Source organism: Malania oleifera, chromosome 1, assembly GCF_029873635.1.
Source record: "Malania oleifera isolate guangnan ecotype guangnan chromosome 1, ASM2987363v1, whole genome shotgun sequence".
Taxonomy (NCBI): domain Eukaryota; kingdom Viridiplantae; phylum Streptophyta; class Magnoliopsida; order Santalales; family Ximeniaceae; genus Malania; species Malania oleifera.
In genome coordinates, this window is record NC_080417.1 from 20235964 (window position 1) to 20261251 (window position 25288).

Genomic DNA, 25288 nt, shown 5'->3' on the forward strand with positions numbered 1-25288 from the left:
TTACATTCATTTTCATTTGATTGGAATGAAATCTTAATTTTTTTTTTAAAAAAATTCATACAAAATCAAATCTAAACTCCAAAATTTAAGCTCTTAAACATAAAATGAGTGGAATTATGAGCTTAATGTTGGCCGATACATCGAATGCTAAAATGATGTAATTGAATGCATGATTTCATTACGATCACTTATTTGATAATTAATTGTTCACATTATTCAAGTGAAAAATACCACTCTCCATACAAACATATACACACATGCATATGTAAATTTACACACCCATGCATTTATTTCGGCAAATAAATTGAAATATATTCGAAGGCAACGCGTGGACAATGAAGATGGAGCAGCAACTTCAAATTAGCTAGAACCATCACCGAGCTGCAGGGACTTCACTTCCCTGTGTCTCTTTTCAGCAGAAAGCAGCTTCGCAAACCTAAAAGTGTTAAGAAGAATATAAATCACTTTTAATTAGTGCTAATTATAGTTAAATTAAATGACAATCAACATCACTATTCTATTGCAATGCATGTACGTATAGATGGTGCGTAATTATATATTTGGTACGTTACTTTCTCAGTGCTTCTGCATTGGTGCCTCCATTCTCAACTGGTTCATAATGGTCCGTCTCAAAATTCACCCTCGAAACTGGTTTGTTTAGCAGCCTCTCGCCCACCTTTACAAGGTTCTCCAGATTCTCCTCTGTGGCTACATCCACTGAAGCCAGTGTCCCACTTAATGTGTCATCCTGCACGTTCCCCAAAATGCATGCATGCATGCAAAAATATAAAGAAAAGAAAGAAATTCATTTTTCAGTATTAAAAAAAAAAAAAATTATTCTAATCTGATAAAAAATTAATAAAAATCAAATCTTAAAGATGTATAAAACTAAAATCTTGTTCATTAATTTGCTATAATTTTTATTTTGTTTCTCATTTTTCTGGATAACCAAATATGAAAAAGGTGAAATCCTTCTTCTTTTTTTCCTAATATTTTTCAGATTTTAAACGAATAATTACGCAATATTGATTAATTAGAAGGATCAAGAAAATACATTGATTCTTAAGTAATTATCCTCAGAACGAAGAGCTTTAAAAACAACACTGTTGTGGTAGTCCACCATTTCAGCACTTGATTGGGTGAAAACATCTATCAATGGCGTGGAATGATCGTTGTACAGCCAGCCCAAGAATCCCCATTTCGCTGCCACTTTGGCACTATACTTGAGATCCTTCTTTGACGAGCCCGTCCCTATGGAGATTACTAGGAAACGATGATAATCCATTGGCTTCATTGGGAAGAAATCTGGGTTATTCTTGAACGGCTGTTTGGTTACTTCCGTAATGGCAACTAATGTCTGCAAAATTTTATATTCATATATAGTGATGAGTCTGATATGATGCATGCAAGCATTACGTACGTACTTCCAAAAATAACTACCAATATGATCAAACTAATTAACTATCTTTCGTAGTTAAAAGCACTTTACCGGATTATTAGCAGCAACTCCGCCATCAATAAGATTGAATTGCTTGAAGTTTCCATGTTGGTCTTGATTTTCGAAGAAATGGGCAGGAAGATAAGTGGGTGCTGCTGATGTGCCTATGCATATATCTGATAGGCGAGCATCTACCAATGGATTGACCGCTGCCTGCATCATGTGGAAATTTTAAAATCATTATGTTGTTAGTATAAAACGAAGCTCTATTACTTTTAAAATCCTTTGGGATTTGTACCTGTTAAAATAAGTGTTGTAATACTCTTCCATAATGGTAAGTCTTTCAAATTTTATGGTAAAGTTATTGAAGTTTGTGGAGCCGTCTAATAAGTCAACAGTGACACATGGGGGCGTAATCCATTTTAACAAAGAGTCAAACAAGCCAATAAGTTCACTATCAATGTTTGAGGCCTACATCTCCGGCTTTGATCCGTAGACAATACCACCCTAATTGCCCCAAGGGTACGAGTCCATTACTTTTAAGGGACAATAACATCAAGAAATTAATTAAAATGCATGCCGACTTCAATCACTTTGCACCTTTTCTCAAACCTAGCTCTTGTTGGGTCCATACCCAATCACATTTGAATATTTAATGTAAGTGACAGATAAGATAAGGAAAAAAAAGTCAGCTACTGCTCCTTCAATATTTTTGGCACCAGCTGTCCATATTGTCAAAAATTAGCCGCCTGCCAATTATAATTTGGTTTGATTGTTTGATCCTCTCCTTCCCTATGTATATGTGTCAGTGTGTGAGAGGAAAGATTGTAACAAAAGAAGTCTATGTAAATAAGAGTGTGCATGTGTGCGCCGCAAGTGGCTAGGCAGAGAGAAGATTGAGAGTTGAGTGAGTGTGTATCTCTTCCTCCTTTGTTTTTAAGAAATTGTAAATCTCTCTCTCCCTTGGACGTAGGAAAAAATTTGCCTAACCATGTAACTCCAATGTCAATATTTTTCTTTTGTGCGCTTGTTTATTTCAAGTTTGTGGACTGAAAAACCCAACAACTCCTACCCTATTTTATTTGTTTTCAGGACCAACCCTAATACAAAGACAAGTGCAAACGAGAAGAAAATACTAACAATTTGGTGACATTTGTGAGAACTTAAAGCAAAAGGACATGATTCTATCTCTTTCTCGTTCAAACACTTAGAATGAACCTAAAAGATGAGAATAACTTTCTGATCCACAATTATTGTTGTTGTTGTTGTTGTTGTTGTTCTTATTATTATTATTATTATTATTATTATTATTATTATTATAGTAGAGATCCATAAGCCCAATATCTAGTCCAACATATCTATAAAAGCCCCCCACAGCATATAATATAATTCTCGCTTGGAATAATTTCAAAGTATGTATGCATGGTGTGTTGGAGATATGGAATGAATCTTAATCTTGCCAAACGCATTCTTGAGGTTCTCTCAAGGAAACATTAGGGGCTTTATGGTTCTAAAAAATATGAAATAGGAAAGCAAAAGGCTTGCGAGACATGTTAACATATTGAAATATCAATGAAGTTCAACAGCTAACACGTAGAGTTGTAGTTTTAAGCTGATTCATAGATAAGACCATTGAGAGATTCCCTCTATTTATTTATTTATCTAATATGTTCGAAGAGATCTTAGAATTCAAGCTAATAGAATAGCATCGAAGTGTCTTTAAGGAACTCAACAACTTTCCTTAGTTCTCCGCCCTACTAGCTAAGCTTGGACTTGGTGAATGTATTTACCTATACATATAGCAGTTTTATTCTTTGTTGTTAGTTTACCTTTAATTGGGGAATAGGAGCTTTAGCATATGTTGGCCGCCAATTGAGAGGTCTATAGCAGTGATATTAATTAATGAGTGGAGAAAGTAGCCTATGCCCTCATTGTAAATTGAAACCTAATTTTGAACCCCGCACCATTGTTTATTGAATTATAGTACCTACAAATAAAAGTGTTGTAGGAGCCCAAAACATTGGCAAGATAGTTAATTGTTCTTTGGATTTGAAATGAATTTTGTGTGCAGTTCAAGCCTAGGCCAACAATAAAAAATTAGGTCTTTGCTAACTTCCCAGCAGCGTGCACCATCTTATACAAGCTGGCAGCCTGTGTCAATGTGGTCATACCCTCCACGATAGATGGGTGTACTGCAAAGAATGAATTACGAACTATGTTTTAAAAAAAAAAAAAAAAATTATACTTGAAGGTGACAAAGAATGAAGTTGAGTATGAAGTATAGAGAATTCCACTTGTCGGTTTATCTCAGATTGAAAAAATTAAGTGGATGATGGGTGCTTATATCCATGGTTGGGCTCAAGATTCAATAGGTTTAAGTTTTTTGGGTCAAGTTAGTATTCACTCATGGGTATCAGGCCCATCCATGGACTCCTTTGATGCTAACAAGTGGTATCAGAACATTTGGAAAGGGTAAGGAGTGTACACAGTGGTTTTTTGCGTAAAACCTAAACATTGCTAGTGAAAGTCCAAAATTTCAAAGTGCTTCGATTGCAAATCTTAGCATACCATCACATTGGGGACGAAGATACAAAGATGGGATAACAAACTATGTTGCGAAATTCATCCCGGGAAGTCTACATGTGCCCAGCAAAGTCTGACCGTCGTCTTCATGTGCCGCCTCATTAATTCTTCTCACCTGTTAGCTTGCTAGCTATTTTGGCCATTTCGAACACAGTGATGTGATCGTTTTTGCCAAAAAACAGTCTCCAAGTTGCTATTTTATAATGGATAATAATTTATCTAAGTTTGGCGTGGAGAAATATGAGGGTCAAAACAATTTTAGTTTATGGCAAAGCATAGTTAAGGATATCTTGGTTCAACATGATTTTATCAAACTGCTAATCAGAAAGAAGCTAGCTAATATCAAGGATGGTGCTTGGACAGGAATGGAAATGAAAACAGTTAGAATTATTCGTTTATGCTTGTCAAATGAAATTAAATATTTTTGTATTTGACGAATTATCACCTGTTGAGTTATAGAAGAAACTAAAATAGGAATACAGAACAAGATCACTAACAAAAAACTATTTTTGAAGAAAAAACTCTATCAACTAAGAATAGAGGAAGAAATCAATATTTTTTATCACATAAATGACTAACAAGATCATGACCCAATTAACGAGTCTTGGTGTAAAAGTTGAAGAAAAAGATAAAGCTCTTCTTCTCCTAGAATCTCTACCACCTTCTTATTATAGTCTTGTCACGGCGTTGCTTGTTGGGAAGGAAACCTTGAAATTAGAAGAAATGATGGCTTTGCTACATGATACAGACATCCTGAGAAAGCCAATTGTTAACTCCCAAGGGCGCGCCTTGGTCACATAAGGTGAGAAATTGACTAGTGGCAGGAAGGAAAAAAAAAAAAAATCCTCACATCTGTAGAATATCAAGAAGCAGATGGTTCAAATCAAGAGCTTTAGGAAATTCCAACAACTTTCACAGCAAAAGGCAGATTCTAGTGTTGGAATTATGGCAAGACTGGACACTACAAAATCAATGTCGATCCCAAAAGAAGGAGCCATAAAATAATACTAAAGAAAATGTCGCCTCTTCTTCAGGAGAAAGAGATGTATTGATATGCTCTTTGAAAAGAAATGGAAAGTCTTGGGTATTAGAATTTGGAGCCTCATTTCACGCAACAGGCAATAAAGATTTGTTTGATAGGTATATACATGGTAACCTTGGCAATGTTCATCTTGGTGTTGACAAACCTTATGAAATTGCAGGAAAATGAGAAGTAAAAATAAATTTGACAAGTACCACTTGGAGTTTGACTAATGTCAGATATATTCCAGATCTCAAGAAAAATTTAATCTTTATTGGACAACTTGCAAGTGAAGGTTACACTACAACCTTCTATGGCAACAATTGGAAATTTTCCAAAGGCGCAATGACATATCTACGCAGTAAGAAAACATGTACTCTTTATATGACCATAGATAATTGTGTGTCAATTTCAATTGCTGCAAGAAAAGAAGATTCAAACCTATGGCACTAGAGACTTGATCACCTGAGTGAAAAAGGCTTAAAAATCATGAACTCAGAGGGAAATATACCAGGTCTCCAGTAAGCTAATATCGACCAATAGGAGAGCTGCATCCTCAGCAAATAGAAAAGAGTCAGCTTTCAAACAAGCAACAAAACTCCAAAGATATAAAAATTGGAGTTGGTGCACACCGACGTTTGGGGACTGAGCCTAGTCTCATCCATTGGCGCGAAATCCTATTTCGTCACCTTCATTGACGACCATTCCAGGAAGGTATGAGTTTATTTCTTGAGATATAAATATGAAGTGTATGATATTTTTAGGGAATGGAAGGTAATGGTGGAAAATGAAGTAGGCTTGAAAATCAAAAAGTTGAGATCAGACAATAGTGGTGAATATGAAGACAAAGAATTAAAGAAGTTTTTCTACGAGCATAGGATCAGACTTGAAAGAATCGTACCAAATACACCCCAACACAATGGAATAGCAGAACGAATGAACATAACCTTGACTGAGAAAGCTAGAAGCATGCAATTACAAGTAGGTTTACCAAAGCAGTTTTGGGCAGAAGCGGTCAGCACAATTGCTTATCTAATCAACTGAAGTCCATCAATACTATTGCAATTCTAGTTACCAGAAGAGGTATGGGACAAAAAAGAGGTAAAACTTTCACATTTTAAAGTTTTCGATTGTGTTTCTTATGCGGATATTAGTGATCAGGCTAGGGGCAGGCTTGACCCGAAATATCAAAAGTGCACACTCATTGGATATGGTGAAGATGAGTTTTGTTACTGCATTTGGGATGACCAAAAAAAGAAAATAAGCAGAAGTTGAGATTTTGTTTTAATGAAAAGGTTGTGTCCAAAGAAGCAACATCTTCAAGTAATCTCGCACAAAATGATCCCGATATTGTAGAGTTGGATGATACCACTGATAACAATATGGCATAACAGACAATTGATAATTCGCAGATAGAGGAATCTATCATAGAGGGGTGCACTGAAGCTCCATAGACCCCTACTCCAACTACAACTTTAGTACTTAGGAGGTCTTCTTGACCTCATAATATATATTGAAAAGGAGATATTTGGTTTACTTATTACTAACTAATGCAAGTGAACAATAGTGCTATGATGAAGTATATGCAGTGGATGAGGCTAGCTAATGGGAACTTGCCATGAAAGATGAGATGAAATCTCTCACCGACAACAGGACTTGGGAGCTAGTTAGGTTACCTAAGGGAAAAGAAGCTCTTTAGAAAAACTGAGTGTACCGCACAAAAGAAGAGCATGATGGTTCAAGAATACACAAAGCAAGTGTGACAACCCGATTTTCCTACCATTTTTTTTACAATAATAAACAATAATCATTCATCTAACAAATATCTCTAATACCATGACAACAATGTCAACCCGGTCCATAGTTAAATACCGGGGATATATCTGTTCATAAATACACACTATCCATTCGGCGGAATACATAAAGTGTCTGAGTCCCATATACAATACCAAAGTGCTATAACCTCCACACATATACATATACATCCTCAAAAATCCATAAAATACTCTAGGGGTCATTTAGAACATATCCCTAACTCGAAATCACTTACCTTGAATACTAGGGTACTAGATCTCCTCTATCTCGGAACTCTCTTCGCTTTTCTGACTTGATTTCTTGTAATGTTTAAATTCTGGGTGAGACACCTCTCAGTAAGATGCAATAAATTATTGACAGTGTGTGACAACATGAATTTTGATATATCACAACACATTCGTTTAAATAATAATATCAACTGAGAAAAACATATAGATATGTATTCATATTTATATATATAAACATAATTTCATATGCTTTCATTTCTTATATTCGGGTTTTAGCTCATGAGTATCCACCAGTATATAACACAACGCGTCTATAACTCATGGATGTTCATTTTTCATTTCATTTCTCAAATTCATATTCTAGCTCATGAGTATCCATCAGTATATAACACTATGCATTTGTAACTCATGTCTGTTCATATTTTATTTCACTTTTTATAAACATGTTCTAACTCTAACTCATGAGCATCCACTAGTATATAACACGACGCGTCTATAACTCACGGTTGTTTCTTATATTTGTAACAAAATTATCGCATCTATAATGAGGAACCATCCTGAGGACATTCACGTCACATCGTCATGTATTCATCCCACATGACCGGGTTGTGCGACTCGAAGGCAGGACCTAAACATGGTTGGCCTACTAGGTTAGATCAAAACTATACGCATCTATAGTACAATTGGGCTACCAATCCTGGTCCAGATCCCAGGGGGTAACTCTACTCTACACAGGCCCAATCGACTGTCTCTGCAACACTCTATCTAAGACGTGTGGTTGCACTAGCACATATGCTAGCAATGGTACTGTGTTCTCTGTATATCATTGATCCATCAGGGTTCTCATTTCCATGTTTCTGTATTCATATTTCATCATGTTTGTATATCTCATATCATCATTTTTCAGTGTAAATCATATATTTCAGTATAAATCACATCCCTAGTATAAAATTGTTATTCCATATTCCTCATGCAACAAAATTTTTGACTGATAATCATAATATAATAGTCACAGGGAAAATACCTATATCATAGTTTTTCCAAAACCATATATCATGTTCTCATTTTTGCATAATTTAAGTCAAATAGTTAATTTCCCAAAAATATATGTTATAACTTATTCACCTTACCTGCTTACTGATAGGGTACCTGCTAAGATCTCTAAACCCGCGGCGTTTAGAGCTCAAAACCTTGAAATCATTTTTCTCTATTTCAATCAACTCAACTCCAGAATTATAATCAGTTAAACATCCCTAGGCCCGTACACTCCATTTAATCAGTTAAATTCTAAGAAGATAACACAGTTATCATCCTTACCTCAACTTTGGAGTGGTGCCTAGAAACCCTAAAACACAAAACTGCTCCAATCAAATGGCAGAGAATCGTCGCAGGGATCCAGAAATGACATTTTCCAACTAATTCGGGCTTGATTCGGGAGAGAAATAGAAGCGAGAAGGATGGAGGGTCGCAACCCTAGAGAGGGAAGGAGAGAAATATGATTTTCTCCCAAAAATGTGACTTGAATTCTTTATATAGCCCATTGACCCACAGGAAAACCATCTACGGTTTTCCTAAAACCGTCGACGGTTTCATTTTTTACCAAACCTATTTTCACCATTTTACCCTTACCTGATTGCGGTAACTCAAAACCGTCGACGGTTTTCTGGCCTCTCACCAAACCATCAACAATTTGGTCTACACCAAACCATCTTCCATCTTTTCTTTGTTTTCCTTATTATTTAAATTTTATAGGTCTTTACATCCTCCCCTCCTTACAAAAATTTCATCCTTGAAATTTTCTATCTATTACTGGTGTAGTGACTTGAAAATTTTCGTTCAATTTCTCTAATACCATTTGTAATATCCTAAAAATTTCATATTACAATAATAACTAATTAGGACAGTGGAGCTCGTCAAATGCCAATTACCAGAGTGCTAAATTATCCTAATATAACAATATCTTCTATTACCTCACAAATTAAATCCCTACTGCTCAGTAATCAATAAACATAATAAAATAATTCAGTTCTAAATAAGACCTTCTAACCTGACATAAACACAAACCTAGTAAACTAGTAAATTTGCTTACATTTGCAATAATTATGAAATTTAAACCGAGTTCCACCCACGCTTCATTGTGCTACTCTAATTACTGCTATCCTTCACGCGAATCTGTAAAATGTTAGAATTCTCATGGGGTGAGTCATCACCTAATAAGACGGAATAGATTATTATCAGTGTGTGGCAATTGAGTTTTATGTGACAAATAATATATATCCACTGATTACTAAACTTTACCTGAACTATCATTTAATGTTGTAGTCACACTTTATATATCTGAGAATACATATTTCCTTCGCAAAACATATTTTACCACAATATTTAATTTGTGTTCATAAATCTATGTACATGGTTAAATAACTGTAATTCGGTATAAAATCATATTTCTATATGTATTCATACTTAGTATAGAATCATATTTCTATATATATAATCATAACCTTATATAACACTGTTGCACCATATTGCTACATAAAATTATCGTAACACAATTCTATAATAATCTGTTATAACATAATACTGTATAGCTCTATCTTATCATAATACTATATGGAACGGTCATATCACAATACTATTTAGAATTGTCATATCATAACTTTCTAATAATCTTCTATACACATCCTCAAGCTGACTTGTATACGAGAAGGATAACCTCATGTTGGCCCATACACAAGGAGTGACACTACTATACTCATCCTCATGCTGACTCATATACGAGGAGGATACAACCTCATGTTGGCTTGTATACGAGGAGGAACTCTGCTATACACATCCTTATGCAGACTTGTATACGAGGAGGATAACCTCATACTGGACCATATACTGGGAGGGACTCTACTATGCTTATCCTCATGCTGACTCGTATATAAGGAAGATACAACCTCATGTTGGCCCGTATACGAGGAGGGACTCTGCTATACACATCCTCATGCTAACCTGTATACGAGGAGGATAACCCCATACTGGACCATATACTAGAAGGGACTCTGCTATACTCATCCTCATGCTGACCCGTATACGAGGAGGATACAACCTCATACTGACCCATATATGAGGAGAGATTCTGGTATACTCATCTACATAACTCTATATACACTATCTTTCATAACTGATCATGGCATAAAGCCGGCAGAACTGACGCGACTCTTGGCCGGCTGAATTGTCATACCATAATATCCATATTTCATGATTTCACAATACCGACTACTCTCTCTCTCTCTCTATATATATATATATATATATATATTCTTAACCCTGTATAAAAAAAAATCTTATATATATTCATGATTCTGTATAAAATCACATCTCTAGGTAAAACTGTTATGACATAATACTATATGAATCTATACTCTACTGTTCAAATCCATAAAATATGCTAATGAGTTTAGTTATGTTGTATCATATTTATTTACTCATGTCACACAACTTTAGTGATATTTCATGCATAATAATCTGCCTGGAATAACTATACTCTTCTGCTGAAAATAATCATATACCCAACTCTGAAGTCTTACTTAAATTCAACGACTGACTTTTCCCAAAACATACATATAATAATTAATTCAAACTTTCTATTACCATAAGCCTGATATTTCAGCAAAATCATATTTAATATTTCTGTAATCACATGCTCCATTTTAATCAGTTAAACTTGTGAAAATACCTGACATAATTTATTCCCCTTACGAATCTGATTGGGAGGCTTGCTTCCAATTCAACCCTCACGTCCTTGGCGTACCAACCTCAAAATCTTGCAATTACATATATGCAAATTTTCTAGTAAAACATCATACTCTTATTTCCTGAACCTGCCTACTTATAAATTCCTAAACTATAATTTACCTAGGTTCCTAGAAAAATATCTGTCGAGATCCTCTACTTATGCCTGCAAGGTCCCAAAAACACCCTAACCCTGAAATCATAACACCCTAATTTTACCCCACAAAACACAAGTATATTCTCATACAACACAAAATGTGAGTTCAGATAAACCAAATAATACTGTAAATACCTACATAATCTACTTAACCTGATTTTGGGATGGTGCCCAAGTTGCCTTAATCAACAATTTGTTCCAATAGACTTATAGAGAATCTCCCCATGATCAACGTGGTGGCTTCTGGTCATCAAAACGGGGAGAAATGGAGCGAAAAATGTAGAGAGGAGGAGAGAAGACCAAACAGGGGAGGGGGGGGGGAGAGAGAGAGAGAGAGAGAGAGAGAGAGAGAGAGGGAAAAAAGAATTCTCTCGTTGAAATGTCATTTTTGGCTTTTTATAGGCCTCTGGCCACGTGACCTCATCGACGAGTCCAAGAAGGAGGTTCGTTGACGAACACATAACTTTCGTCGACGAGTTTCAGGCCCTGAAATCAACCCTCTCGGTAAGTTCTCATCGACGAAACCAATCTTAAGGAAAAACACCAAAATTTTATTAATTACTCTCACTTATGGCAGAGGAATACTGTGGTTATAGAGGAGGATCATGGGGGATTACAATCAATTACATAGAAAGAAAACTCTCATAAAACTATTAATAACCAAAAGCAAAAACATTTACTACCCTACATTGTACAAGTCATTAGACATACACTGTCATTTACTTTTACTCTTATTAGTTCAATTCTAAGGTCTTGCTGAACAAGTATGGATAATTTCTGACGCATCTTATCCTCCAATTTCCATGAAACTTCTTCAACTGCGTGATTGTGCCAGAATACTTTTACTAGTGGAATCCTTTTTGTGCGTAATTCCTATTCCTTCGAATCCAGAATATGTACTGGTACTTCTTCATATGATAGAGTACCCTTAAGCTTCAGTGCCTTATAACTGATCACATGTAAAGGATCTGGAACGTACTTCCTCAACATAGATACGTGGAATACGTCATGGATTTTGGACAGTACTGGTGGTAACACTAACTTGTAGGGAACTGGACCCACTCTTTCCAATATCTTAAATGGTCCAATAAACCTAGGGCTCAGCTTACCCTTTTTCCCAAACCTCATAATTCCTCTTATCGGTGCAACTTTCAAGAATAAATGATCCCCAACACTAAACTCCAGCTTTCATCGGTGGGTATTAGAATAACTTTTATGTCGACTCTGAGCTGTTTTGATCCTATCTCGGATAAGTCTAATTTTCTTAGAGGTCTACTAAACAATTTCTGACCCCAAAACCTACCTTTTACTAATTTCATCCCAATATAACAGAGATCGGCACCTTTGACCATACAATGCTTCATACGGTGGCATTCCGATGCTGGCCTAGTAGCTGTTATTATAAGAAAATTCAACCAATGACATAAACTGTATCCAACTACCTCCAAAGTCCAACACACACACAGCATATCCTCTAGTATCTATATGGTCCTTTCTGTCTATCCATCGGTTTGAGGATGAAGTGTCGTGCTGAATGTCAGCTGATGTATGGTCCTTTATGGCTGTCCATCGGTCTGAGGATGAAATGTTGTGCTGAACATCAACTGAGAACCCATGGCTCTTTACAAACTCCTCCAGAAACGATATGTGAACAGTGGGTCTTGGTCCGATACAATGGATACCAGCACGCTATACAATCTAACTATCTCTTGTATGTACAACTCTACCAGTCTACTCATGGAGTGGTTAATTGTAATTGGAAGGAAATGGGCAGTTTTCGTCAATTGGTCAATGACTACCCAAATGGCGCCCTATCCATGCAATGCTAACGATAACCCTGTGACAAAATCCATAGAAATATGCTCTCACTTCCATTTAGGAATGTGAAGTGGTTGCAATGATCCTGCTGGTCTCTAATGCTCAGCTTTCACCTGCTGGCATGTCAAAAATTGATCTACAAATTCAGCGATTTCTTTCTTCATGTTACTCCATCAAAATGAGTCTCGAAGATCCCTGTACATCTTAGTGCTTCTAGGGTGCACTGTAGAAAGGGATCAATGCACTTCCTTTAGGATAATTCTCTTAATCTCAATATCAGTAGGTACACACAATCTAGTACAGAACCTTAAAGCTTCATCATTTGTGATATTAAACTCTGCTCCCTAACCATTTTGCACTTTATCCATAATTTTTATTAATTCCATATCTTTCATCTGAGCAGCTTTAATTCTTTCTTATAAAGTGGGATGAAGTACTAGATTAGCAATTAGTGCTTAGTGATTTCCCTCTACCAACACCACACCAAGCCTTTGTAAATCCATCCTGATTGGATGTTGAGTCACCATTGCTGATACGGATGTACCCACTAATTTATGGCTCAAAGCATTAGCTACCATATGAGCTTTTCCTGGGTGATAACTAATGGTGTAATTATAATCTTTAATCAGATCAAGCCACCTCCTCTGCCTTATATTTAATTCTTTTTGTGTGAAAAGCACTTTAGGCGCTCATGATATGTGAATATCTTACACCTACCCCTACACAAATAATGCCTTTATATTTTCAGCGCATAAACCACCGTTGCTAACTCTAGATCATGGATAGGGTAATTCTTTTCATATTCTTTGAGCTACAGTGAAGCATAAGCTATAACTTTCCCTTGTTGCATTAGCACACGACCGAACCCTTTGTGTGATGCATCACTGTAGATTACAAAACCCTCTTCTCCCGAAGGAATTGTTAGAACCGATGCAGTGATGAGTCGTTGCTTTAATTCCTAAAAACTATATTCATAATCATTTGTCCATTCAAACTTCACACTTTTCCTAGTCAATTTTGTCAAAGGGCCTGACAATTTAGAGAAGCCTTCTACAAATTAGCGATAGTATCTTGCCAATCCTGAGAAACTCCTGACCTCCTGCACATTTTTCAGTCTTTTCCAGTCCACCACTGCCTCAATCTTGCTCAGATCCATAGAAATCCTACCCCTGGATATCACGTGTCCAAGGAAAGTGACTTGCTTTAATCAGAACTCACACTTCTTGAATTTGGCATAGAATTTTCTTTCTCTCAGTACCTGAAGAACTATTCTCAAATGTTCCTCGTGCTCCTCAGGGCTCTTTGAATGCATTAGAATATCATTGATAAAAACCAGAACGAACTGTACAGGTATTGATGAAAAACTTCATTCATTAAATCCATGAATACCGTAGGAGCATTTGTCAGTCCGAATGACATAACCAAGAACTTATAATGGCCATATCAAGTTTGAAACGCTATTTTTGAAATATCCTCTGCCTTGACCTTCACTTGGTGGTACTCGGATCGTAGATGAATCTTGGAGAAAGTCTATGTCCTCAAAGCTGGTTAAATAAGTCATCAATGTGTGGAAGCGAGTATTTATTCTTAATGATCATTCTATTTATTTCTCTATAGTTAATACACATTCTTATTGACCCATCTTTGTTTTTCACAAACAATACTAGCGCTCACCAGGGTGACATGCTGGGCCTGATAAACCCTTTGTCTAACAATTCCTGTAGTTGTTTTTTCAACTCTTTTAGTTTTGCCGTTGCCATTTTGTACGGAGCTTTAGAAATCGACATTGTTCCTAGAGTTAGGTCAATAGAAAACTCCACTTTACAATCAGGAGGCAGTCCTGGCAAATCCTCCGAAAACACATAAGGAAAATCCATCATTATCAGGATATCTTTCAACTTTAATTCCCCTTTCGGCACTTCCTTTACATAGGCCAAGTACCATTGGCATCCCTACATAAGAAACCTCCTCGCCTGAATGGCTGATAATACTTGTGGTGGGGCATGCACACATGTCCTCACAAATCTATACTCATGCTCTCTTGGAGGTCTAAACAATACCTCTTTCTGATAGCAGTCAATATTGGCATAATTGGCAGCTAACCAGTCCATTTTGAAAATCACCTCAAAACCATGCATGTATAGAACTACCAAGTTAATTGGCAAGGACCTCCTCTGAATACTAACTGGACAGTCTTTGAGTACCTTCCTACACAACACTACAATCTCGGTCAGCGTAGCCACACTAATAAACTGACATCTAGTGGTTGAGTTTTTATTCCACAAAACTTGATAGAATCCCAGGCTATGAAGGAGTGAGTCACCCTTGAATCAAATAAAACAATAGCCTTATATGACAAAATAGTAATAATACTTGTCATTACATCGTCACCGCCTCAGCGTCTCTTGGTTTCAGAGCATAGACCTGCGTCAGGGTGGTATTCCTCTACTGACCGCCTTGGGGTGTCTGGTTATCTCCTCGGTATGGTCTAAGAGCAGGCGCATAGTCCAATGGTGCACAACAGTCTCAAGTTATGTGTTCGGGTTAACTGCATCGATAAAAAATCACCTCTCTGACCTGAAATTCTCCTAGATGATTCCTGTGACACCTAGGATAGGGAAGGTGCAATGTTCTACCCTGTACAGCTCAGTCTCCCATCCCCTATCTATGATCTCCTTTGCCACCATGCCTCCTCCAAGGCCCCTGACTGGTACCTACTTGAAAATCTGGAGGCGCAGGCCTCTTCCTTTGCTTCTGTGCCCCAGCACCTCTCTGTAGGCTAGTTTCAATCACTGTGGCTTTATCGACTAGTTCTGAAAAATTCTATATCAAGAAAGCCACTACCTGCTCATAAATGTCCTGCCTCAGGCTACTCTCAAATTTCCTCACCTTCTTTTCCTCATCTGGCACAATGTATAAGGAAAAATGAGACAACTCGATGAATCTAGCGATGTACTGTTGTATCATCACGTGTCCCTGGGTCAAATTCAAAAATTCTGTCGCTTTAGCATTTCAGGTAGCAGTGGGAAAATACCGCTAAAAAATATCACCTTAAAGCGGCTCCAGGTCATAGCTATAGGCATAGACCTCTGCTCCTCTAGCAATTTCGCTGATCTTTACCAGTGTTTAGCCTCCTCTGTCAACTTAAATGTCGTAAATAGAAATTTATGCTCATCGGTGCAAGGGAGAACTAACAATGTATCCTCAATCTCTTGGACCTAGTTCTCTGCCATGAACGGGTCGGTTCATTCTGAGAATGCTGGGGGATTCATACGTGTAAACTATTCAATTGTGCAGTCCCATTCCCATGAATTCCTAGCTATTTATGATATCACTTGCTGGGTGACACTACGTAGCACTGCATTAGAATCTCCACCACCTAAATTAAAAGGGCCTACTTCATCAACACCACCAGCATTCATATTGCTGTTCCCACGGTCCATCCCTAAAAATGGCACAAAATGGTCTTCAAACTCTATCATCATAACACAACTAATACATTCATCATACTAAGAACCATAAGATATTCTCCTATAATCATTCATCTTAACATTCTCATTCCCAATTTAAGATTCAGTCTTACCATTTAGAAACAAGACCCAGCGATAATTTACCATGACTTTCCTGAAATTGTCACCCCAGGAAAATCACATAAACCACCACGGAATTTCCTGCCTTCAGGTTGCAAGATAGAACCATAAATTCCCGTCTTATCCTCCAACAATGACTAACTCAAATACCAGTCTACCCATCTCCTACTATCATCAAAATCCATTCTTGTACTCTGGTATTGTATTCCATTGAAGTCTGCAAAACCTACCAACCTAGGCTTTGATACCAAACTATGACGCCCCCATTTTCCTACCATTTTTTTCTTAACAATAATAAACAATAATCAATTATCTATCAAATATATATGATACCATGATAACAATGTCAACCCGGTCCATAGTGGAATACCAGGGATATATCTGCTCGTAAATACACACTATCTATGCAACAAAATACATAAAGTGTCTGAGTCCCATATACAATACTAGAGTTCTAGAACCTCCACACATATATATATACATCCTCAAAAATCCATAAAATACTCTAGGGGTTATACAGAACATATCCCTAACTCGAAATCACTTTCCCTGAATACTAAAGTACTAAATCTCCTCTACCTCGAAGCTTGCTTCGCTTAGTTGACTTGAATTCCTGTAATGTTTAAATTCTAGCTGAGACACCTCTCAGTAAAATGGAATAAATTATTGACAGTGTGTGGTAACATGAGTTTTGATATATCATAACACAGTCATTTAAATAATTATATCAATTGATAAAAACATAAAGATATGTGCACACACACACACACACACACACACACACACACACACATATATATATATATATATATATATATATGTAAACATAGTTTCATAAGCTTTCATTTCTAACATTCAGGTTCTAGCTTATGAGTATCCACCAGTACATAACACAACGCTTCTGTAACTCATGGCTATTCATTTTTCATTTCATTTCTCATATCCATATTCTAACTCATGAGTATCCACCAGTATATAACACTATGTGTCTGTAACTCATAGTTGTTCATTTTTCATTTCACTTTTCATAAACATGTTCTACCTCATGAGCATCCACTAGTATATAACATGATGCATCTGTAGATCATGGATGTTTATCATACATGTAACTTAATTATCGTGTTTGTAATGAGGAACCATCATGAGGACATTCATGTCACATCATCATGTATTCACCCCACATGACCGGGTTGTGCGACTCAAAGGTAGGACCTAACTGTGGTTGGCCTACCAGGTTAGATCAAAATTGTATGCATCTATAGTACGATTGGCCTACTCAATCCTGATTCGGACCCCAGGGGATAACTCTACTCTTCACATGCCCAATCGACTATCTCTGCCACGTTCTATCTAAGACGTGTGGTTACACTAACACATATGCTTGCAACGATACCGTGCTCTCTGTATATCACTGATCCATCAAGGTTCTCGTTTCAACATTTTTGTATTCATATTTCATCATGTATATATATATATATATATATATATATCTCATATCATCATTTCTCAGAGTAACTCATATATTTCAGTATAAATCACATCCCCAATATAAAGCTGTTATTCTATATTCCTCATGCCACATAATTTTTGACTGATAATCATAATATAATAATCATAGGGAAAATACCCATATCATAGTTTTTCCAAAACCATATACCATGTTCTCATTTTCACATACTTTAAGTCAACCAGTTAATTTCCCTAAAATATATGTTATAATTTATTTCCTTTACCTGCTTGTTGAGAGGGTGCCTGCTAAGATCTCTAAACCCACGTTTGCGGTGTTCGGAGCTCAAAATCCTGAAATTATTTTTCCCAAGTTCAATCAACTCAACCCCATAAATATAATCATTTAAACATCCCTAGGTCCATACATTACATTTAATCAGTTAAATTCTAAGCAAATAACACAGTTATCATCCTTACCTCAACTTTGGAGTGGTGCTTGGAAACCCCAAAACACAAAACTACTTCGATCAAATGACGGAGAATCGCCACTAAAATCTCAAAATGATATTTTCTAACTAATTCGGGCTTGATTCAAGAGGGAAATCGAAGAGAGAGGGAGGGAGGGTCACAGCCCTAGAGAGAGAAGTAGAGAAATATGATTTTCTCCCAAAAATGTGACTTGAATTCCTTATATAGCCCACTGACCTGTAGCAAAACCATCGACGATTTTCCTAAAATCGTCGATGGTTTGGTTTCTAACCAAACCTATTTTCACCATTTTACCCTTACCTAGTTGCGTAACTCAAAACTGTAGACAATTTTCTGACCTCCCACCAAATCATCGACGGTTTGCTCTACACCAAACCATCTTCCATCTTTTCTTTGCTTTTATTATTATTTAAATTTTCTAGGTCTCTACAGCAAGACTTGTGGTCAAAGGCTTCCAACAGATAAAAGGCATTAACTACTTAGAAGTATTCTCACTCGTTTTTAAACACACAACATTTGATCAATTTTGAGCATTGTTGTAGCAAAGAATCTACACCTAGAGCAATTAGGTGTAAAAACTGCTTTCCTCCATGGTGATCTAGAGGAGGAGATATACATACATCAATTTGAAGGCTTTGCAGAGAAAGACAAAGAAAAACTTGTTTACAGGTTGAATAAGAGTATGTATAGTTTGAAATAGGCTCCAAGGCAGTGGTATAAGAAATTTGATGACTTCATGCAAAAGAAAGACTACCGCAAGTGCAATGCTGAGCATTGTTGCTACTTCAAGAGGTATAAATCAGGTTAAATAATTCTTTTACTTTATGTTGATTACATACTAGTCGTAGGACCAGATATGGATAAGATCGAAAAATTAAAAAAGTAGTTGTCCACTGAATTTGAGATGAAATACTTGGGTCAACAAAGGAGATGCTTAGGATGAGAATAAGTAGAGACAAAAAGGAGGGAATCCTACAATTTTCCCAGACCGAGTACATTAGGTGGGTTCTCAGAAGATTCAATATATATAAGTGATTCTAAGGCAGTTAGCATACCATTAGCCAACCATTTCAAATTATCGAAGACTCTGTCTTTAGAGTCATAGGAAGAGAAGAAAGAAATGGACAATATCTCATATGCTTCAGCTATAGGAAGTTTGATGTACGCCATGGTTTACATGTGATCAGATCTCGATTATACAGTGCGAACCGTCAATAGATTCATGTCAAATCCAGGAAAAATTCATTGGGAAGCGGTTAAATGGATATTAAGATATCTTCGAGGTGCAATTAAAAAATACTTATGCTTTGGAAAAAGTGATCTGACATTGCATGGATATGTAGATGCAGACTTTGCCAGCAAAATAGATCACCGAAGAAGCACTACTCAATATGTCCTCACAGTAGGTTTTATTGTCGTTAGTTGGGTATCACAAATACAGAAGATCATTGCTTTATCCACTACAAAGGCAGAGTATGTAGGCATGACAAAAGCCAGAAAAGAGATGATTTGGCTACAGGATTTGTTGACAAAGTTGGTTTTCAAGTAAATGAAGAATGTTTTTCATAGTGACAATTAGAGCGCCATACACTTGGCGAAGAATTCAGCATTCCACTCAAAGACCAAGCACATCGGACTCCGCGATCACTTCATCAAAACTCTTTTAGATAAAGGGGTGTTAGCAATTAAAAAGATCCTTGACAGCAAAAGCTCGACAGAAATATTGACAAAGACAGTGACTAAAGAGAAATTGGACCTATGCTCCAAGGGTATTGAGTCTTTAAGATAAAAGGTATTGGGCTTGATGTAAAAAACTATCTAGTAAGAGAACCTTCTAAGAGTTCATTTGTTTTGGTGGTGTAGTTAAATTAGGTTAGATTATGCGCACTTGGCCTATGTTTGGTGCAACACATACAAGCACGAGATAGAATTGACTTGCCAATGGTGAGGATCGTAAGACATTTACATGGTATAGGACTAGCCTGTCTCCCTTGAGGCCAACAATGGCTAAGCAATCTTAGTAACCAAAAGTATTGGACTCTCCTTGCCTTTTTTTTTTTTTCTTTGTCATGTTGTTCTTTCCATTAATTAGGTTATTTTGGTCAATTAAAAAATTATACTATCATTTATAAATGACAATCTATACATAGATCAGGATAAATATCATAAACAATAAATCTAGTACTATAATTAGTCCAAACAATTCCTGCAAACCCTTGCCTTGAAACAAATGTACCCTAATCCCTAGTTTGCTTTATGGAATCAGGTTTGGAATGAAATCAAATTTTAGGAATGAAATCGCAATTTTGCGTTTGGTTTGTAGAATTAAGAATGACATCATATTCTGACCGGAATGCAATTCTTGCGAATGGGGGAATCATAATTCTTGTTCATATAGGTCAGAATCGATCTTCATTTCATGGAATCAGACTCACTTTATAATAATAAAAAAAATCTTAAAACAACAATAAATGCTAATAATACTAATTATTATTACTGTTATTATAAAAATGATAACAACTATTGGTAATTGCAATAACAACAAATAATTTTTTTATTATAAAGTAATAATAACAACAAGAAAAAAATTTAATACTAAAAAAGTCAAAATAGTAATTATTTTAATTATAATAATTATTATAAAAATAATAAAAAAAATAATAACAAATAATAATACTACAATAAAAATAATATTTATTACTGTAAAATAAAGATAACAACAAGAGCAATAATAATAAAAAGGCAAAATAATAATAATTATTTTAAGGATAATTACTATTATAAAAACAATTAAAATAGTAATTACACTAATAATAATCACTATCATGAAAATAATAAAATAATAATTAAATAAAAACAACAATAAATAATAATACTAATTGTTATTGTTATAAAAACAATAACAACTAATTATAATTATAATAACAATAATATTAACTAATAATAAATTTATTACAATTAAAATAATATTAACAACAAGAAGTCAATAACATTATAAATAATAAAAGACGCCAAAATAATAAGAATTATTATTTTAAGGATAATAATTTTTTTAAAAATAATAATAAATAATAACTAATAATAACCATGATAAGAATAATATCCATCATCGCAAAATAATAACAACTAGAACAATAACAATAAAAAATGAAAAAATATTTATTATTATTTTAAGTAAAATAATTATTATAAAAATAATAAAAAATAATAATAAAAAAGGGGCACCCTGGTGCACAAACAATAATAATAAAACAAAAAACAACAACAATAATAATACAAAGTGTTATTATTGTTATAAAAACAATAATAATTAATAATAATGAAATTATAAAAACTAATAATAATATTTATTACTATAAAATAGTAATAACAACGAGGAAGATAATGATAAAGAGTGCAAAAATAATAATTATTAGTATTTTAAGGACAATAATTATTTAAAAAATAATAAAATAATAAATTAACAATTAATAATAATTATTGCTATAAAACAATAATAATAAGGAAAAATAATAACTATTATTTTAAGGATAATAATTAGTAATAAAATAAAAATAACAAGAACAACAATAAAAAATAATATCCAAACAAATTAAAATCACTATTATAAAATAAACAAAATTAATAAAAAATTGAATAATTATGTATTAGGGTTTTTTTAATAAAAAATAACTTATTTTTCTTTTAATTATAGAAGTTATTGAAAAATACCAAATATTGGAAAGAAATTGAAACTGAATTAGTACAGTCATTCCATGTTACTAATCAAACGCTGTAATTGCATTCATTCAAAAGTAATTTCATTCCTCTCTCGATTCCTTTGTTGTGCGAATTTCATTCCGCATTTATGCCAAACAAGAAAAAAATAAATAAAACAAAGCAAAACAAAAATTGAAAAAGCAAAAGGATATAGTGCGAAGGTCTAAAACAATTGCCTCGTAAGTGCTAAAGATTATAGGCTGTAGGTGCTTGATGTCAAAGGTTGGGATGACCAGATTTGTTAAGGTCTGATGCAGCCTTGCATCCCCTAGTATATGCCTTAACAGCCCGTGAAGATATTTCCCGTCATATTTTGCTCCCACTGCAGCTTTTACTAGATTCACAACCTCGCCAACTATTCCCCTGCAGCTCATCATGGTTTAAAGAACAATATTAACGAGACTCCCAAGTTAACTAAATATATTAATTCCACATACAAATATCTATTTTCAATCAACTAAGCACGCACCTCTTCTGTGGAAAGATTCTGGGAGAATTCTCAAGGTAGAAAGGCTTGATGTCTTTGGCAGCAAACAGCGGGCGCTTGTCTTTGTTTTCTGCAGCTAACATGGCAGCAATGAGTCCCCCTGTGCTCGTGCCCGCAATCACGTCAAAGTAATCTGCAAGCCTTGCATCTTCACCATCTAGTTCCTGAAATAGGCAAGACTGGTTCAGCTTATGCTGTACATGTGTGCTTATGTTAATGTTATCTCAAAGTTAGCACATGTATAGATCGACACAAAAATTTCAGGTTAATTACCTGAAGTTCGGATTCGAGGAAAGCGAGGATAATCCCGGGGATGATTCCTCTTATTCCCCCTCCATCAATACTCAGAATCGTAACGAGATTGCCGTGAATGGGGGACTTTATTTGGAGGGGTGATGTAGTTCTCTTACCCATAGGGAGCGACACTAATGTTCAAGCGGAGGTCAGAAAGAAAAGATGCAGAGGTCATATAGCAGCCAGTTAGCAAGCTACCTAGCTTGAGTTGAAAAGAGTTTTATAGACTGATGTAGGTATAGGCTTTAATTCACGAATTGGAAGAAAACCATTTGTGTTTGATCATTCCATTTGCCAATAAATGCGTGAGGGGGCAGTGCAAGGTTGTGCTGAGTCGTGGTACCAGGCATGTTCCCCACGAGGAGCTGGCAAGTGACAGCTCCTATATATATATTTTGGTGACGAAGGGTTGACTGCAGCATTTATTATTTATGTTCATTTCGTCGCACCTTAATTTGTTTAGGACTTTAATAGAAATGAAGATGCGTCGTGCATTTTTATAATCTCTTGATGACGTCTTCCCATCTCCCTGATGTCAGTAAGTAAGCTTCCTCAGATAATCCAGCCAATTTTTTATTATTATTTTTTGGGCTTACTTATGCTGCAAGTGCAATTTGTTGTCATGTATTATAGGATGAATCCAACCTGTTGTTAACAGCACCAAATTAAAAAATAAAAATAAAAATTAAGAAAAAATAATGTTGTGAAGATCTTGTATCAGAGAGGCAAGTGGTTTTCAAGATCTTGTATCAGCAATATTCCAAAGTTTTCTTAAAATGACACTTCACTATCATTATTTTTTAAAACTACCAAACAATTTATGAGGTTTAATTTTATTGAGATAGTGAACTTTCAGTTAATTGACAAAAAAAATTATATCAACCATAATAAAATGATATTTTAAAAATGAAACTTATTTTAAAAAAAATTATCAGCATAATGTCTTGAAAACTAAGGATTTGTTTGGTATTGTTGTTGTTTTCTATTTTCTATTTTGATTTCTTTAGAGTGAAAAAAAATTATAAAGACACATTTATTTTTGTTGTTAGTTTCAAATTTCTGTTGCCAGTTTTCAGCAGTTTGCTAAAAAATTCAGATCAGATTTCATGATTTTAAGTTGTTTTGCTAAATTTTAATGTCTAGAAACAGTTTTTTTGAATTAAATTATTCATTTTTTATACTTTTAAATTAAAATCAAATTTAAATAATCATATGAATTTAAATATAGTTTAAATATACATAAATCTAAAAATAATAATAAAATCAATTATAAAATACTTTTATTATTTTTTTAATTAAGTTTTTAATTTTTATTAGTTTTATAAATGTTAACCAAAGAGGTTGCTAGTTTTTAGTTTTTAGTTTTTGTTCTGATTTTTTGTTTTCGTGTTCGATTTTCATTTCTCTAATTTTTTGCACTGATATCAAAGAACCCCTAGCTAAGCAACTTGAATACCTAGTTGATTCTGAAATTAACTAGTCTATCCAATCTAATTGCTTTTGATCAACCAATTGATATCATCATAATGAAAAAAATTTATTATTTTAATTTTAAAAAAAGAGATATGATAAAAAATAAAATTATTAATAAATCATAAAATACCTAGTAATTTTAATACTACAAAAATTTGTATTAGATATAATTTCTATAAAAATTAATGACTAAACACATCATAAAACAAATATAACGTTGTTCAAAATTTTTAAATCCAAGTTAGTTATCAAACATAATGCTAAAAAAGATAAAATAAAATTTCAAAATTCATTCTTTATAAATTAAAACTATAAAACAAAATGTTAATTCTTTTATGTGTAAAACATGAATGCGAAATGGATTAAAAAATTAAATTTATATTAATTGGTTAACCAATGTTTGGGATAATTCACCTTACTTTTCTTGATTTTATTCAAGTTTATAAATTATTAAATATGATACTTAGTCAAATCCAAAAAAAAAAAAAAAAAAAAGTCACAACTTGATCAATCATCTAAATAAAATCAATTTTTTGAACTATATTTTATTTGGTAAGGATATATTTAGTCATTTTATTTTCATGAAATGTGTATAGCAAATATTTTGTAACACTATAGTTATTTAAGTATTTTCGTTTGAATTATTAGTATTATTTACTTTTCAAAATTTTTAAATTTTTTTAAAATTAATAATGTAATTGTCATGCTTATATCAACTAATTGGTTTAGCTTAATCCACAAATGTTCAAATCACTTGTAATCTTAATTTTCAAAATATATTGTAATTAACCGATCAATTTGTCCAACTTAATTGATTAAGTTAATGTTATGTTCTTATTTTATCTTATGAAAATTAAGTGGAAGGGTAAAATTACTATTTTATTAATGATAAATATATATTTTTTTTA

General features: G+C 34.4%; 1 protein-coding gene across 1 annotated transcript; it reads right to left on the minus strand.

The window, feature by feature from the left end:
- Window positions 1-360: 360 nt before the first annotated feature.
- LOC131151626 (patatin-like protein 1) lies at window positions 361-23027 on the minus strand. The gene is made up of 7 exons (XM_058102938.1): window positions 22887-23027; window positions 22596-22777; window positions 22303-22489; window positions 1490-1651; window positions 1055-1357; window positions 573-748; window positions 361-436 (listed from the first exon to the last, which is right to left on the minus strand). Exons 1-7 carry the CDS (start codon window positions 23025-23027, stop codon window positions 361-363), a joined length of 1227 nt encoding a protein of 408 aa, XP_057958921.1.
- Window positions 23028-25288: the final 2261 nt, after the last annotated feature.

Coding starts and splice junctions, on each gene's coding strand:
- LOC131151626 (XM_058102938.1), bottom strand. CDS start 23,027: ATGGGTAAGAGAACTACATCACCCCTCCAAATAAAGTCCCCCATTCAC. Junction 1,652..22,302: donor TAATCTTTAGCACTTACGAG/GCAATTGTTTTA, acceptor CACATGATGCAG/GCAGCGGTCAATCCATTGGT. Junction 437..572: donor AATGCAGAAGCACTGAGAAA/GTAACGTACCAA, acceptor TAACACTTTTAG/GTTTGCGAAGCTGCTTTCTG.